This window comes from Heteronotia binoei, chromosome 17 (assembly GCF_032191835.1).
Source record: "Heteronotia binoei isolate CCM8104 ecotype False Entrance Well chromosome 17, APGP_CSIRO_Hbin_v1, whole genome shotgun sequence".
Lineage (NCBI taxonomy): Eukaryota > Metazoa > Chordata > Lepidosauria > Squamata > Gekkonidae > Heteronotia > Heteronotia binoei.
In genome coordinates, this window is record NC_083239.1 from 51,118,607 (window position 1) to 51,131,561 (window position 12,955).

General features: G+C 49.7%; 1 protein-coding gene across 2 annotated transcripts in view; it reads left to right on the top strand.

Moving 5' to 3' along the window:
* Positions 1-12,955, top strand: part of NOVA2 (NOVA alternative splicing regulator 2) — a 76,492-nt gene that overhangs the window by 54,347 nt on the left and 9,190 nt on the right. For both annotated transcript variants that reach the window (XM_060258313.1, XM_060258314.1), the window contains exon 3: positions 5,290-5,456. In XM_060258313.1, coding sequence (XP_060114296.1) covers positions 5,290-5,456 — 167 coding nt within the window. The remainder of the gene's footprint in view (positions 1-5,289; positions 5,457-12,955) is intronic.

Genomic DNA, 12,955 nt, shown 5'->3' on the forward strand with positions numbered 1-12,955 from the left:
GGCTGATGGGAGTTGTAGGCAAAAAACATCTGGAGAGCTACTGTTGGCCACCCCTGCAGTAGGGTGTGAATCCAATGAACCCTAAAGGTCGCACCTTGGGAGCGCTGCATTGGGAGCTCTCTCTGGTTTCTTGAAACTGGATTTTTCAACCTCCCAATTCAGAGCAGACTTACAGAGCAGACATTCAGGTATTTTCACATGTTACAGCTCTTAGCGACAGCCAGAGCTGTGACAAATGATACCAATGACTGTTTCGGGGTGGGTTATCTGAGTAACGGCTCTTAAGAATGCACATTGTCACGAGTGACTTATGGCCGTTCCAGCTGTTGGCTTTCTTTGAACAAAGCTTCTGCCATTGCTTGTAGAAGACCACAATTGTTTTAGGAACGCATTTGAGTAATTTACTAGTAGTGCTAAAGTGTGATTTTAAATTTGCGTCCTTTACGAGCAGAGCTTTTTTTGTAGCAAGAACTCCTTTGCAGATTAGCCCCCCACCCCACCCCGATGTAGCCAATACTCCAAGAGCTTACAGGGCTCTTAATACAGAGCCTACTGTAAGCTCCAAGAGGATTGGCTACATCTGGGGGGTGTAGTCTAATATGCAAAGGAGCTCCTGCTACAAAAAAGCCCTTTACAAGCATTGTTTGCGACACCCCCTTCCCACCTTCTTAGGATAAAAGGATCTCGAGTTCTACTCTGCTTCTTTCTGGCGAAGGGAGCTTTGATTCATGAAAGCTTCTACCCTCTTGTCTGTATGATGCTAACTGGACTCGAATCTAACTGTTGTGCTGCAAATCAACACGGCTAACCCCAGAAGCTATTTAAATTGGGGGGGGGGGGGGAGAGGAGGTTTTATGTATTTTAAAAATGAATTTTATCTATACTGTAAGCAGCCTGGAGTTCCGGTGCACATTTCGTAGCGAGGGCATAAGAACTTTTTGTCATTGCTATAGTATTTCTAAGTGCTTTTGGGGTGCAGAGTTGCGACTTGCGGTGGAGGTACCTCTGTCATTTTTGGTTTTTCGTTTCAGTGTTGTCTTTAAAACAATGACGCATGTGCTGTGTTTGGATCCAGGCCCCAGCGCGTGGGGTTCTGTCACCCCCCAGTAGATTTCTCTTTCGCGTGCGGCATGATGACATCACCAAGATGTGACATCATCATACTAGGCGTTCAACATGTCCCCTCTGCAGCACTCAGTAGGCGCTGGAGAGGGGACGCCCTTGTTTTTTCCGCTTTAAGAGGACGGGGGTACTCTCCCGATTCCTTAAAGCCAAGAAAAAATCTGTTCAGTTTCCCTCTGCAGCGCTCGCTGAGTTCGGCGGGCGCTGCAGAGGCTCGGGGACTTGAGGATAGCGTGAGCGGGGAGGGGGCGCCCACCTCCACCCCTGCTGGGAGCTGGCACCTTAGCTATTTGCCTAGTTTGCCTATTCCCACGCGCTGGCTCTGTTTGGATCTACCAAGAGGACTAGCAAAGAGACACATGCTTGCAAGTCCTCCGCATGACCCTATTCTTATGCCTTCCCACCCATGCTGTTTTCTGGAACCGAAATGGTCCCAAGGGAGTGCTGTTTGCCCTGTTGGGTGGGGAAAATTTCATGAACCCCATCTCTCTCTCTCTTTTTCTTTTGCTGTTATTGAAACTGACTTGTGACAGCATAGGATTTTCAAGTCAAGAGATGTTTGGAGGTGGTTTATCATTACCTGCCTCTTCATAGCAGCCCTGGACTTCCTTGGTGGTCTCCCATCCAAATACTAACCAGGACAGACCCTGCTTAGCTTCTGAGACCGGACAAGATCAGGCTGGTCTGCGCCGTCCAAGTCAGGGCACCCCAATAGTCCATGTAGCCAGCAGTTGCTTCCCTGGGGCTGTTTCTGGCTGAGAAAACAACACAGGGTGGAAAAGGCTGAAGTCACACACCATGGTCCCTGCTCAAGTCGATCCCCATGTGGAAAACATAGTTACGCCCTTTGTGGTGATGCCTGCAGAGAGAGAGAGAGGCACATGAAGAAGTCCCGAGTTAAAATATAGCCTTAGTCACAAACGCACATAACAGTTTTAATGCCTGCAATATTTATTTATTTATTATTCGATTTTTAGCCCGCCCTTCCCATAGAACAGGCTCAAGGCGGGTTACATCATAAAAACAGTCAACAGTAAAAATAATAATAATAATAAATAATAAACTTTATTTTTATATCCCGCCCTCCCCCGCCAAGGCGGGCTCAGGGCGGCTAACAGACATGGGGATCCCATGATTCATCTAAAACAATATAAGCAATTTTAAATATATCAAAACAGTGAAAGACCAATTTAAAATATATAAAATCTAAAATTACAAAGACTTAAGATGGCAGATTCCGCCTCACAGACATGGCCTATTGTCCAGGTGCAGCAGGTCTTGTAGCACTGGGATGGAATGAGTGGGGGGGAGGCCGGTAATGAGTGGTGATACTGGCCTGCCTTGAAGGACTGTTGTAAAGATTACAGAGCAAGTGTAATAGTTTCAGATGTGTAGCCGTCTCGATCTGTAGCAGTAGAACAAAATTTAAGTCCAGTAACACCTCATACAACAACGAAATTTTCCAGGGTATATGGGTACACTCACTTTGTCAGATACAAAGCTTTCTCTGGAAATTTTTGTTGGTCTTTAAAGAGCTACTGGACTGATGGCCCCACTGATGGACCTCCTGATGGCACCTGGGGTTTTTTTGGCCACTGTGTGACACAGAACGTTGGATTGGATGGGCAATTGGCCTGATCCAACATGGCTTCTCTTATGTCCAGGGCAGTGATTCTGTGTATTCTTGATGGTTGGGGAGGCACAGTGGGAGGCTTCTAGTGTTCTGGCCCCACTGATGGACCTCCTGATGGCACCTGGTTTTTTTGGCCACAGTGTGACACGGAGCGTTGAACTGGATGGGCCATTGGCCTGATCTAACATGGCTCCTCTTATGCTCTTATGACTTGAATTTTGAGATAGCATAATATAAATTACAGCACTCTGGATACTTTTTAACATGCTACATAATTTTGGTTTTGTTCATTTCTGAAACAGGATTCCAGTCCACGGGGAGGTCACACTCTTTGATCAGTGTCCACACATCAGGAATCCAGTTGAAAGGAGGGAATTAGCCAGATGGAAAGCATTCTGCATATGCTAGATATGCGATTTGTTCTTGGTTGTTATTTAGGTTTGCCAACCTCCATGGGGTGCTGATCCCCAGACAATATAAATTGCTCATTATTTACTTTTTTTTTTAAGCATTGATTCTATTTCCCCTGGAGAATATGGCTGCTTTGTAAGGTGGATGGTGTGGCATTATACCCTACCCAGGTCCCACCCTTCACCAAGTTCCACTCTCTCAGGCTCCACCAAATCTCCAGGTATTTCCAGTCCCAGCATTGGCATCTCTACCTAGGAGTCCTGCTGTTGTCAAACAGGTTCTGGGGCAGAACCTCCCCCCCCCATTCTAAGTGCCCGTGGCACCATCATTAGCAGGGAGTTGGATGGCCGAGATCCTGACCCTACTGCCTTTTCCCTTCCACATGGGAGGGGGGGCTGCAGACAAAGAAGAGAGTCATCCTCAGAGACCCCGCCCCACCCCTGTCCTGTTGCCCAGGTGATTTGTCTCCGGTCTCTCAGCCCCCCCCCCCACAAGCCTATTCCTCCTTTGCGGATGAGGGGGTGCTGGTTGCCTTGACAACGGGCCCTTGAGGCCTGCAACCGAGGTGGCGGCAGGGAGGGAGAAGGCCGCTCTGGGTTGCCATGGCAACTGGGTAGCAGAGATGCATTGTTGAGGCGGAGGCAGCTGAGGGGAAAAGGGGAAGATGCAGGGACTGGTGGCTGGGGTGGGGGGAGAAACGTCTGTGGCTGGAAAATGAAAGCACTCCTCTTCTGGTATCCGTGGCACTCATCTTTGCCCCCTCAGGTGGCCAAAAGCATTTCTTATTCTCCTTCCCTCCACCACCAGCACACTCTCCAGACACCTTTCATTCTTGTTTGTTTCTGAATCATTTCTGATCCATGAGAGAAGGCAGAAAGATGGGTGTCCTAGAAAAGAGGGTGCGGAGGAGCGGGCAGTGAGCAGGATCTCATGATTTAAACGTGAGGCTGGAAAGGACTTCCCTAGGCGCTTCAGCGAGGAGTTCAACATTTGGATTCGACAGAAAAACTTAAAAACTCCGCATAAAATTTCTGGAGATTCTGGGACAGAGCCGGGGTTTGAGGGAGGGGCTGAAGCAGTTTGTCACACAGGGCAGAACAAGAGAAGGAGCACTTGCTCAGTTTCGAATTCGGGTGCCGCCTGGGGTTGCCAGCATCCAGATGAGACCTGGAGATCTACCTGTATTACGATTGCTTTCTAGATGATAAAGCTCAGTTCCGCTAAAGAAAATGGCTACTTTGACGGGCGGCTGCTTTGAGCGGTCGCTTTGAAGGGTAAATGCAATGTACTCTCCTGAGGTCTCTCCCCGTCCCAACACCCCCGGCCCCCTCCCAGTATTTCCCAAGCCAGAGTTGGCGACCAATGTTCCCTCCAAGCTCCTGAGTCTTGTGAGCAAAAATTCTGCCTTGTGAGCAACTGCTATTATAGTTGTGAGCTACTGGCATTAAAGTTGTGAGCTACTGCGTACATTATTGTGCTCTGGGGCCATTTTTCCTGAGCTAAGAAAAATGTGTGAGCCGGAGGCGAAAAATCTGTGAACTACCTCACATTAATTCAGCTTAGAGGGAATACTGCTGGCGACCCCTTCCTCAGTTGTCACCAGTCCCCTCCCTTCTTGCACTTCTTCTCTGCGTGACCTCTTGATTCACGGTTTGCTTCCTCACTTTTACATGCCTGCCACTCCGGCTGTTTTGCATGTTAACAGAGTCCTTGGACTATTAGGGTCCTTGGACTGGCCATGTCTACAGAGTCCTTGGACTGACCTGTTCTGCAACGTATTAAGGGTGTCCAAAAATGTGTGGAACTAATGATTGGCTGAGGGTGTTATATGTGTGTAAACCGCACCATGAGGGACTGAATAGATGCAATATTAGAGCAGGGTGTCTGAGGAAAAATGTGATTTTGCTTCTTCAGTTGCATCCCAGAATGCTGTACATTGACATTGCCCTAAGAACACCTAAGGGGAAGAGTCACAGAGACCCATTAGATGTCCCTCCCCTCCCTTCTGGACCCTTATGGCCCTGAGAGTTTGCAGGAGAGGAGACCACACTCTAGCACCAAGCCCTTTCTTGATGCCATGGCCTCCATTTTAAGCTTGTCCAATGCTTCCTCTCTCGATACAGGGACCACCGAGCGTGTGTGTCTGGTGCAAGGCACGGCGGAAGCCCTCAATGCCGTGCACAACTTCATTGCTGAGAAAGTCCGGGAGATCCCCCAGTCTGTGGTGAAGCCGGAGTCGGTCAACATTTTGCAACCGCAAACAACCATGAACCCCGACCGGGCCAAGCAGGTGAGTGACCGTATAGAAGAGCCATCAGATTCTTGTGAGGGAAGGAGATAGTCATTTTGCTGGATCAAACACAGGGTGCTGTTTTTCGGAAAGCAACCGGACAGATCACAGAATCGTAAAGTCAGAAGGGATCTTTTAGGCCATCTAGCCCAACCCGCTGTTTAGAAGAAGAAGATATTGGATTTATATCCCGCCCTCCACTCCGAAGAGTCTCAGAGCGGCTCACAATCTCCTTTACCTTCCTCCCCCACAACAGACACCCTGTGAGGTGGGTGGGGCTGAGAGGGCTCTCACAGCAGCTGCCCTTTCAAGGACAACCTCTGCGAGAGCTACGGCTGGCCCAAGGCCATGCTAGCAGGTGCAAGTGGAGGAGTGGGGAATCAAACCTGGTTCTCCCAGATAAGAGTCCGCACACTTAACCACTACACCAAACTTGTTTAGTGCAGGGAATCCAAAACAAAAGCATGTGAACACATGAAGCTACCTGATATGGAACCAAACCATTACTGTCAGCATTGTCTACTCAGATTGGTAGCAGTTGTCTATGCAGAGGACTTTCACATGACCTGCTCTAAATTCTTTAACTGGAGTTGCTAGGGATTTAACCTGGGAGCTTCTGTATGCCAAGCAGAGGCTCTGCCACCGAACCACTGCTAGGGATGCTAGACTCCTGTTGGAACTGGAGATTCCCTCAGAATTTCAGCTCATCTCCAGACTCCAGAGATCAGTTGCCATGGAGAAAATGGATGCGTTGGAAGGTGGACTCTATGGCATTGTAGTCCACTGAAGTCCTGGTTGTCTCCAGGTTCCATCTCCAAATCTCCAGGAGTTTCTCAACCTGGATGTGGCAACTCTACCCCCATCCCCTGCCAGTGGATAAAGGAGACATGGTAACCATAGCTATGGCTCCTCCCCAAACATGACAGTTTAGCCTACGGTGCCGGGAGGGGGGCGCTGAATTGGGGTCTCCCCCCTCCCCACACCCAAGGCAAATGCCTAGTTTACCTGCCGTTGCCGTCGCTGTCATCACCTCACTGCGGTTTTACCACCTCCTCCCTCCACCCAATGGGTAAAATGCTGCCATCCTCTTTCTCTTTCTGTGGCAGTGTGCTCCATCCCACCCCTCCGGTGCTCAAAGGGGCACTGGAACCGGCCCTACCCGCTTAAATGCGGTCCGGGCCTCTCAGCGCTGAATGAGGCTTCGCTCCTCCCTCACTTCAGAAGGGAGGGAGGGGCGAAGCCTTGTTCAATGCTGAGAGGCCCAGGCCGTATTTAAGTGGGTAGGGCCAATTCTAGTGGTGCTCCTCTGAGTGCGCAGGGGGTGGAGCGTGCCGCCACAGGAGGGGAGGGAGGGCGGCAGCATTTTAATTCCAGGGGGAGGGATGGCGTGGCAGTGTTTTACCCGCCAATCAGCTGACATCATAGGGTTTTCAAAGCAAGAGACGTTTAGTGGTGGTTTGCCATTGCCTGCCTCTGCATAGAATAAGATGCAGATTTATATCCCGCCCTTCTCTCTGAATCAGAGACTCAGAGCAGCTTACAATCTCCTATATCTTCCTCCCCCATAACAGACACCCTGTGAGGTGGGTGGGGTTGAGAGGGCTCTCACAGCAGCTGCTCTTCCAAGGACATCTCCTGCGAGAGTTCTGGCTGACCCAAGGCCATTCCAGCAGCTGCAAGTGGAGGAGTGGGGAATCAAACCTGGTTAGGGTTGCCAAGTCCAATTTAAGAAATATCTGGGGACTTTGGGGGTGGAGCCAGGAGACGTTAGGGGTGGAGCCAAGATCAAGGCTGTGACAAGCATAATTGAACTCCAAAGGGAGTTCTGGCCATCACATTTAAAGGGAAAGCACACCTTTTCAATGCCTTCCTTCCATAGGAAATAATGAAGGATAGGGGCACCTTCTTTTGGGGCTCATAGAATTGGACCCCATGGTCCAATCGTTTTGAAACTTGGGGGGTATTTTGTGGAGAGGCACTGGATACTATACAGAAAATTTGGTGCCTCTACCTCAAAAAACAGCCTCCCCACAGAGCCCCAGATACCCGCGGATCAATTCTCCAGGATTTTCTATGGGAATAAATCTCCATAGGGAATAATAGAGTTCCCAGCAGACATTCCCCTCCCCTCCCCCCGCTTTCTGACAACCCTAAAGCGGGGGGGGGGGGGCTCCAAACCAGGGGATCCCCTGCCCCCACCTGGGGATTGTCAACCCTAAACCTGGTTCTCCCAGATAAGAGTCCGCACACTTAACCACTACACCAAACTGGCTCTTGCACCATCCCTGGACTTCCCTGGTGGTCTCCCATCCAAGTACTAACCAGAGCTGAGCCTTGCTTAGCTTCCAGGATCTCACAAGATCAGACTAGCCGGGGACAGTCCAGAGGTGGTTTGCCATTGCTTGCTTCTGCATGGGCAGGGACGGTGGCTCAGTGGTAGAGCATCTGCTTGGGAAGCAGAAGGTCCCAGGTTCAATCCCTGGCATCTCCAAAAAAGGGTCCAGGCAAATAGGTGTGAAAAACCTCAGCTTGAGACCCTGGAGAGCCATGAATGGGGCTGTGGCTCAGTGGTAGAGCATCTGCTTGGGAAGCAGAAGGTCCCAGGTTCAAGCCCTGGCATCTCCAAAAAAGGGTCCAGGCAAATAGGTGTGAAAAGCCTCAGCTTGAGACCCTGGAGAGCTGCTGCCAGTCTGAGAAGACGAGACTGACTTTGATGGACCAAGGAGGGTCTGATTCAGTATAAGGCAGCTTCATATGTTCATAACAACCCCGGACTTCTTCAGTGGGCATGTCTGAGTCAGGGAGATCCTCTTAAAACCATTGCTTCCTGATTTTGTATTTTTAATGCATCTTTTTTCACAAGCCTCATTTCCCAAAGTTGTCCAAAATAGCATACAAAACCAAATATTGAATTGGGGTGTGTGTGTGTGTGTGTGTGTGTGTGTGTGTGTGTGTGTGTGTGCGGAAACGGTTCTTTCCCAAGTCAATTGAATATATATCTATAGAAGGGGAGAAGTTGAAATATTGGTTGTTTGTTAAAAAGACAGCTGTCTGCAGAAGAATTGTGTCTGTGTTTTTCTCTGCGGAGAGGTTGAAGTTCCAAGAGAAAACAGGGCTTAACTGGGGCCTAACAAAAGTGGGGGAGGTGGTTTCTCTCTACCATTGAGGACTGGTGTTGGGAAGAGGCGGGAAGGCAGGTTTCCATTGTTGGTCGGCTGTGCCGTCGCTATGGCAGCGCAAAGGAAAGCCAGCTATGGGCTCCGGAGCTGAGCGCAAGGATTACAGCACAGCTACCTTAGTTGTGTGTGCAGACCCAGGGCCGGAGAGGAAGAAGAGGGGCTTTATGCAGCTGTTCCCAGGGAACCCTGCTGGACGCATGCATTGCTGCCCCCTGCCAGCCAAATTATCTGCCTCATTTTTCTTTAGGAAGCAGTGTGGAAATTCTGCCTTGAATTTCTTAGCAGCGCTCCATGCTGCAAAACAAGGGAGGGAGGAAGCTCCCATAATAGTCATTTACAGGTCAGAGTTACATCCTTCTAACCGTTTTGACTTCAGCGGACGTAGGAGGGTATAGCCCCACTTAAAATTGCACTGTTAAGTCTGCATTGCCGTGATTCATCCACTCTGAGCAGCCTGGCATCGTTGGCTTCCTACTGCATTCCGGTGTTTTTCTTCTTGCCCTCCCCTGCGGTGATCTAAAAAAGAATGAAATAACATGCAATAGCAGCTGCAAGCTTTTTTAATTTATTTATTCAATTTCTAAATTGGATTTCTTAGGCTGCCCTTCCCTGCAAGTAAGGCTCGGGGCGGCTAACAGCAAAACTAGAACAATAAATAAATGCAAGATAAAACCAAAGATAAAATAGCAGTAGCATACAAAAGCAGCATATATTAAGAGCCCCGTGGCGCAGAGTGGCAAAGCTGCAGTACTGCAGTCCTAAGCTCTGCGCACGACCTGAGTTCGATCCTGGTGGAAGCTGGGTTCAGGTAGCTGGCTCGAGGTTGACAGCCTTCCAAGATTGGTAAAACGTGTACCCAGCTTGCTGGGGGGGAAAGCGTAGATGACTGGGGAAGGCAATGGCAAACCACCCTGTAAAAAGTCTGCCGTGAAAACGTTGTGAAAGCAACGTCACCCCAGAGTTGGAAACGACTGGTGCTTGCACAGGGGACTACCTTTACCTTTTTTTAGCATACAAAAAAATATATATATATATATTTCAAGATGGGGGGAGGGATTTTTTGTCTGGGAGCTGCCTAGGAGAGAGGGTTGCAGGGGCAACAAATGCCTAGTGGAACATCTCTGCTTTGCATGCCCTCAGGGCACAGATATTCTCTGGCAGAGAGTTCTGTCAGGTGGGGGCCAGGACTGAAAAGGATGGTCTTTTCAAAAGCTTTTTAGCGTGGATGGTCAAAGCATTATCGCAGCTTCACGTAGCTACTGTCCCTTTACATTTGTATCTATTTATTTGGGTTATAAACAGTCCACCTCGGTGGGGTTCAATGCAGGTTACGTGGAAGACTGCAGATTTATACCTCGTCCTTCTCTCTGAATCAGAGTCTCAGAGCGGCCTACAATCTCCTTTCCCTTCTTTCCTCACAACAGACACCCTGTGAGGTGGGTGGGGCTGAGAGAGCTCTTCCAGAAGCTGCCCTTTCAAGGACAGAGTCTCAGAGCCGCCTACAATCTCCTTTATCTCCTTCCCCCACAACAGGCACCCTGTGAGGTGGGCGGGGCTGAGAAAGCTCTCCCAAAAGCTGCCCTTTCAAGGACAACTCTTACAAGAGCTATGGCTGACTAAAGGCCATTCCAGCAGGTGCAAGTGGAGGAGTGGGGAATCAAACCCGGATCTCCCAGATAAGAGTCCGCACACTCAACCACTACACCGAGCTGGCTCTCACATTGTGCACAGGCCCCCAACCTTTTTTGAGCCTGCAGGTTCATTTGGATTCTGACAGGGCATAGTGGGCATAGCAAGAAAATGGCTGCTACAAGACGACAGCCACAGGAGGCAAAGCCAGCCACAAAACGATTGCCGCAGCTTAACTTCAACCACACAGCGTAGATCGTTGTGCTGTGGGGGCAGCTGCTGCCAAACAAGGTTTTTAAAGAATCTGCATAGCAAATCAAATCTCCAAAAGTGAATCAAAAGCCTTGCTGGGCAAAGGCTCTACCTAGCCTGGCCCACTCCCTAAAAACACTTGGTGGGCAGCAGAAAGGTATGTTGGAGAGCCCTGACATGGTGTCAGTCAACTGCCATCAACAAGATGGAACACCCGCTGAGCAATACAATAAGGGTTTGGGATACAGGAATCAGAAAAAAAATAGAAATCTCAAACAGAGCTGAAGCCAACCATGAGAGGATAGCTCCCAAATCCATCCATCCACTCTTCTCGTTCAGTTTCTGTCGTTCTTCAAGTTCTCTGCAAGGAAGGTTGCTATCCCCACCCCAGCTCTGGGTCTTTAACAGATGCTGCAGATGGGAAATGTCTCACCTGAAGCCTTTCCAGCCATGAGTGAGGGCAGTCAGCTAAGAGTGAGGGCAGTCAGCTAAGAGTGAGGGCAGTCAGCTAAGAGTCCAAGTGTAACCCTGTTCTTTGAAAAGCCTGACCTGTCCACAGTCACCCCTGCCAGTTTGGTGTAGTGCAGGGGTGGCCAAAGGTAGCTCTCCAGATGTTTTTGCCTACAACTTCCATCGGCCCCAGCCAGCATGGCCAATGGCTGGGGCTGATGAGAGTTGTAGGCAAAAAACATCTGGAGAGCTACCGTTGGCCACCCCTGGTGTAGTGGCTGAGTGTGAGGACTCTTATCTGGGAGAACCGGGTTTGATTCCCCACTCCTCCACTTGCAGCTGCTGGAATGGCCTTGGGTCAGCCATAGCTCTGGCAGAGTTATCCTTGAAAGGGCAGCTGCTTGAGAGCCCTCTCAGCCCCACCCACCTCACAGGGTGTCTGTTGTGGGGAGAGAAGATATGGGAGATTATAAGCCGCTCTGAGTCTCTGATTCAGAGAGAAGGGCAGGGTATAAATCTGTAGTCTTCTTTGATAATATTTAAGTAGCACATTACATGTGGGTCTGCCTTTGGAAAAAAACTCAGAAACTTCAACTACTTGGTAATTCCCACCGTGAACCCATCTCACCAGAGCTAAAAGCACTACATTGGCTTCCAAAAAGTTTCCAAATTCCAGCAGAGTCCTAACATACATTAGGCTTTTGCCGCCCCCAGCAAGGCCCTGCCCCCCCACCCTCCAGTGGGGGAGGGCCCCGAGCGCCGGCCCAAATGCTGGCCCTGTTTGCACAACGAGCTCCTCTCGAGGAGCCCGCCATACAAACGCATTGCGGAAAAGCCAAGCGGGGCCTGGTGGCCTGGATGAAGAGGGAAGTGCTTGGAGCACCCTGGCCAGCAGGTGGCAATCTGGGCACTTGCCTCTTCTGCCTTATGGTACCGCTGGCCTTGCCTGTATGAACCTGCCCATTGACAGATATAGGGTTGCCAATCCCCAGGTGGGGGCAGGGGATCCCCCGGTTTGGAGGCCCTCCCCCTGCTTTAGGGTCATCAGAAAGCACCGGGGGGAGGGGAGGAAAATGTCTGCTGCGCACACCATTGTTCCTTATGGAGACTGATTCCCATAGGAAATAATGGAGAATTGATTCATGGGTATATGGGGCTCTGAAGTGGTGTTTTTTGAGGTAGAGGCACCAAATCTTCTGTATAGTATCCAGTGCCTCTCCTCAAAATACCCCCCAAGTTTCAAAAAGATTAAACCAGGGAGTCCAATTCTATGAGCCCCAAAAGAAGGTGCCCCTATCCTTCATTATTTCCTATGGAAAGAAGGCATTTTAAAAGGTGTGCGGTCCCTTTAAATGTGGTGGCCAGAACTCCCTTTGGAGTTCAGTTATGCTTGCCACACCCTTGCTCCTGGCTCCACCCCCAATGTCTCCTGGCTCCACCTCCAAAGTCCCCAGATATTTCTTGAATTGGACTTGGCAACCCTAGACAGATATCTCCTGGGAGGGCCCGCTCCCCCCACCTTCAGAGATTAGGCAAATAGAGACCACTACAAGGGACTTCCCTGTTATGGCACCTCAGCTCTGGAAGGCTCTCCTTAGAAAGGTGAAACCGGCACCTGCGCTGTATTATTTTAGGTGCCTTGTCAAAACTATTTTACTTTCTCACGCCTGTCCTAATTTGCTCTTTGGCGGTGATGCGGGGGGAGATGTCACTCGTCTGTCCTGTTGTTATGATTAATACACTGGTTAATGGTGATGCTGGTTTTACAACTGATGAGCCTTGCATTTTTTTAAAAATGAGAGAGGAAAAAACCCTATTCTGAGCCACCTCAGGCAATTCCTTGGAGAGGCAGGATATATATTTGTTAGATAAATAGAGCGAGAGAGCAAGGCTCGGATTTCTGTGTCTCTCTCAAGCTGCTGTTAAAAGCAAAGCCACTAAAAAGGGGCTCGCTGTGGCACAGTGTGGGTTTTTGGTTTTGTTTTGCCA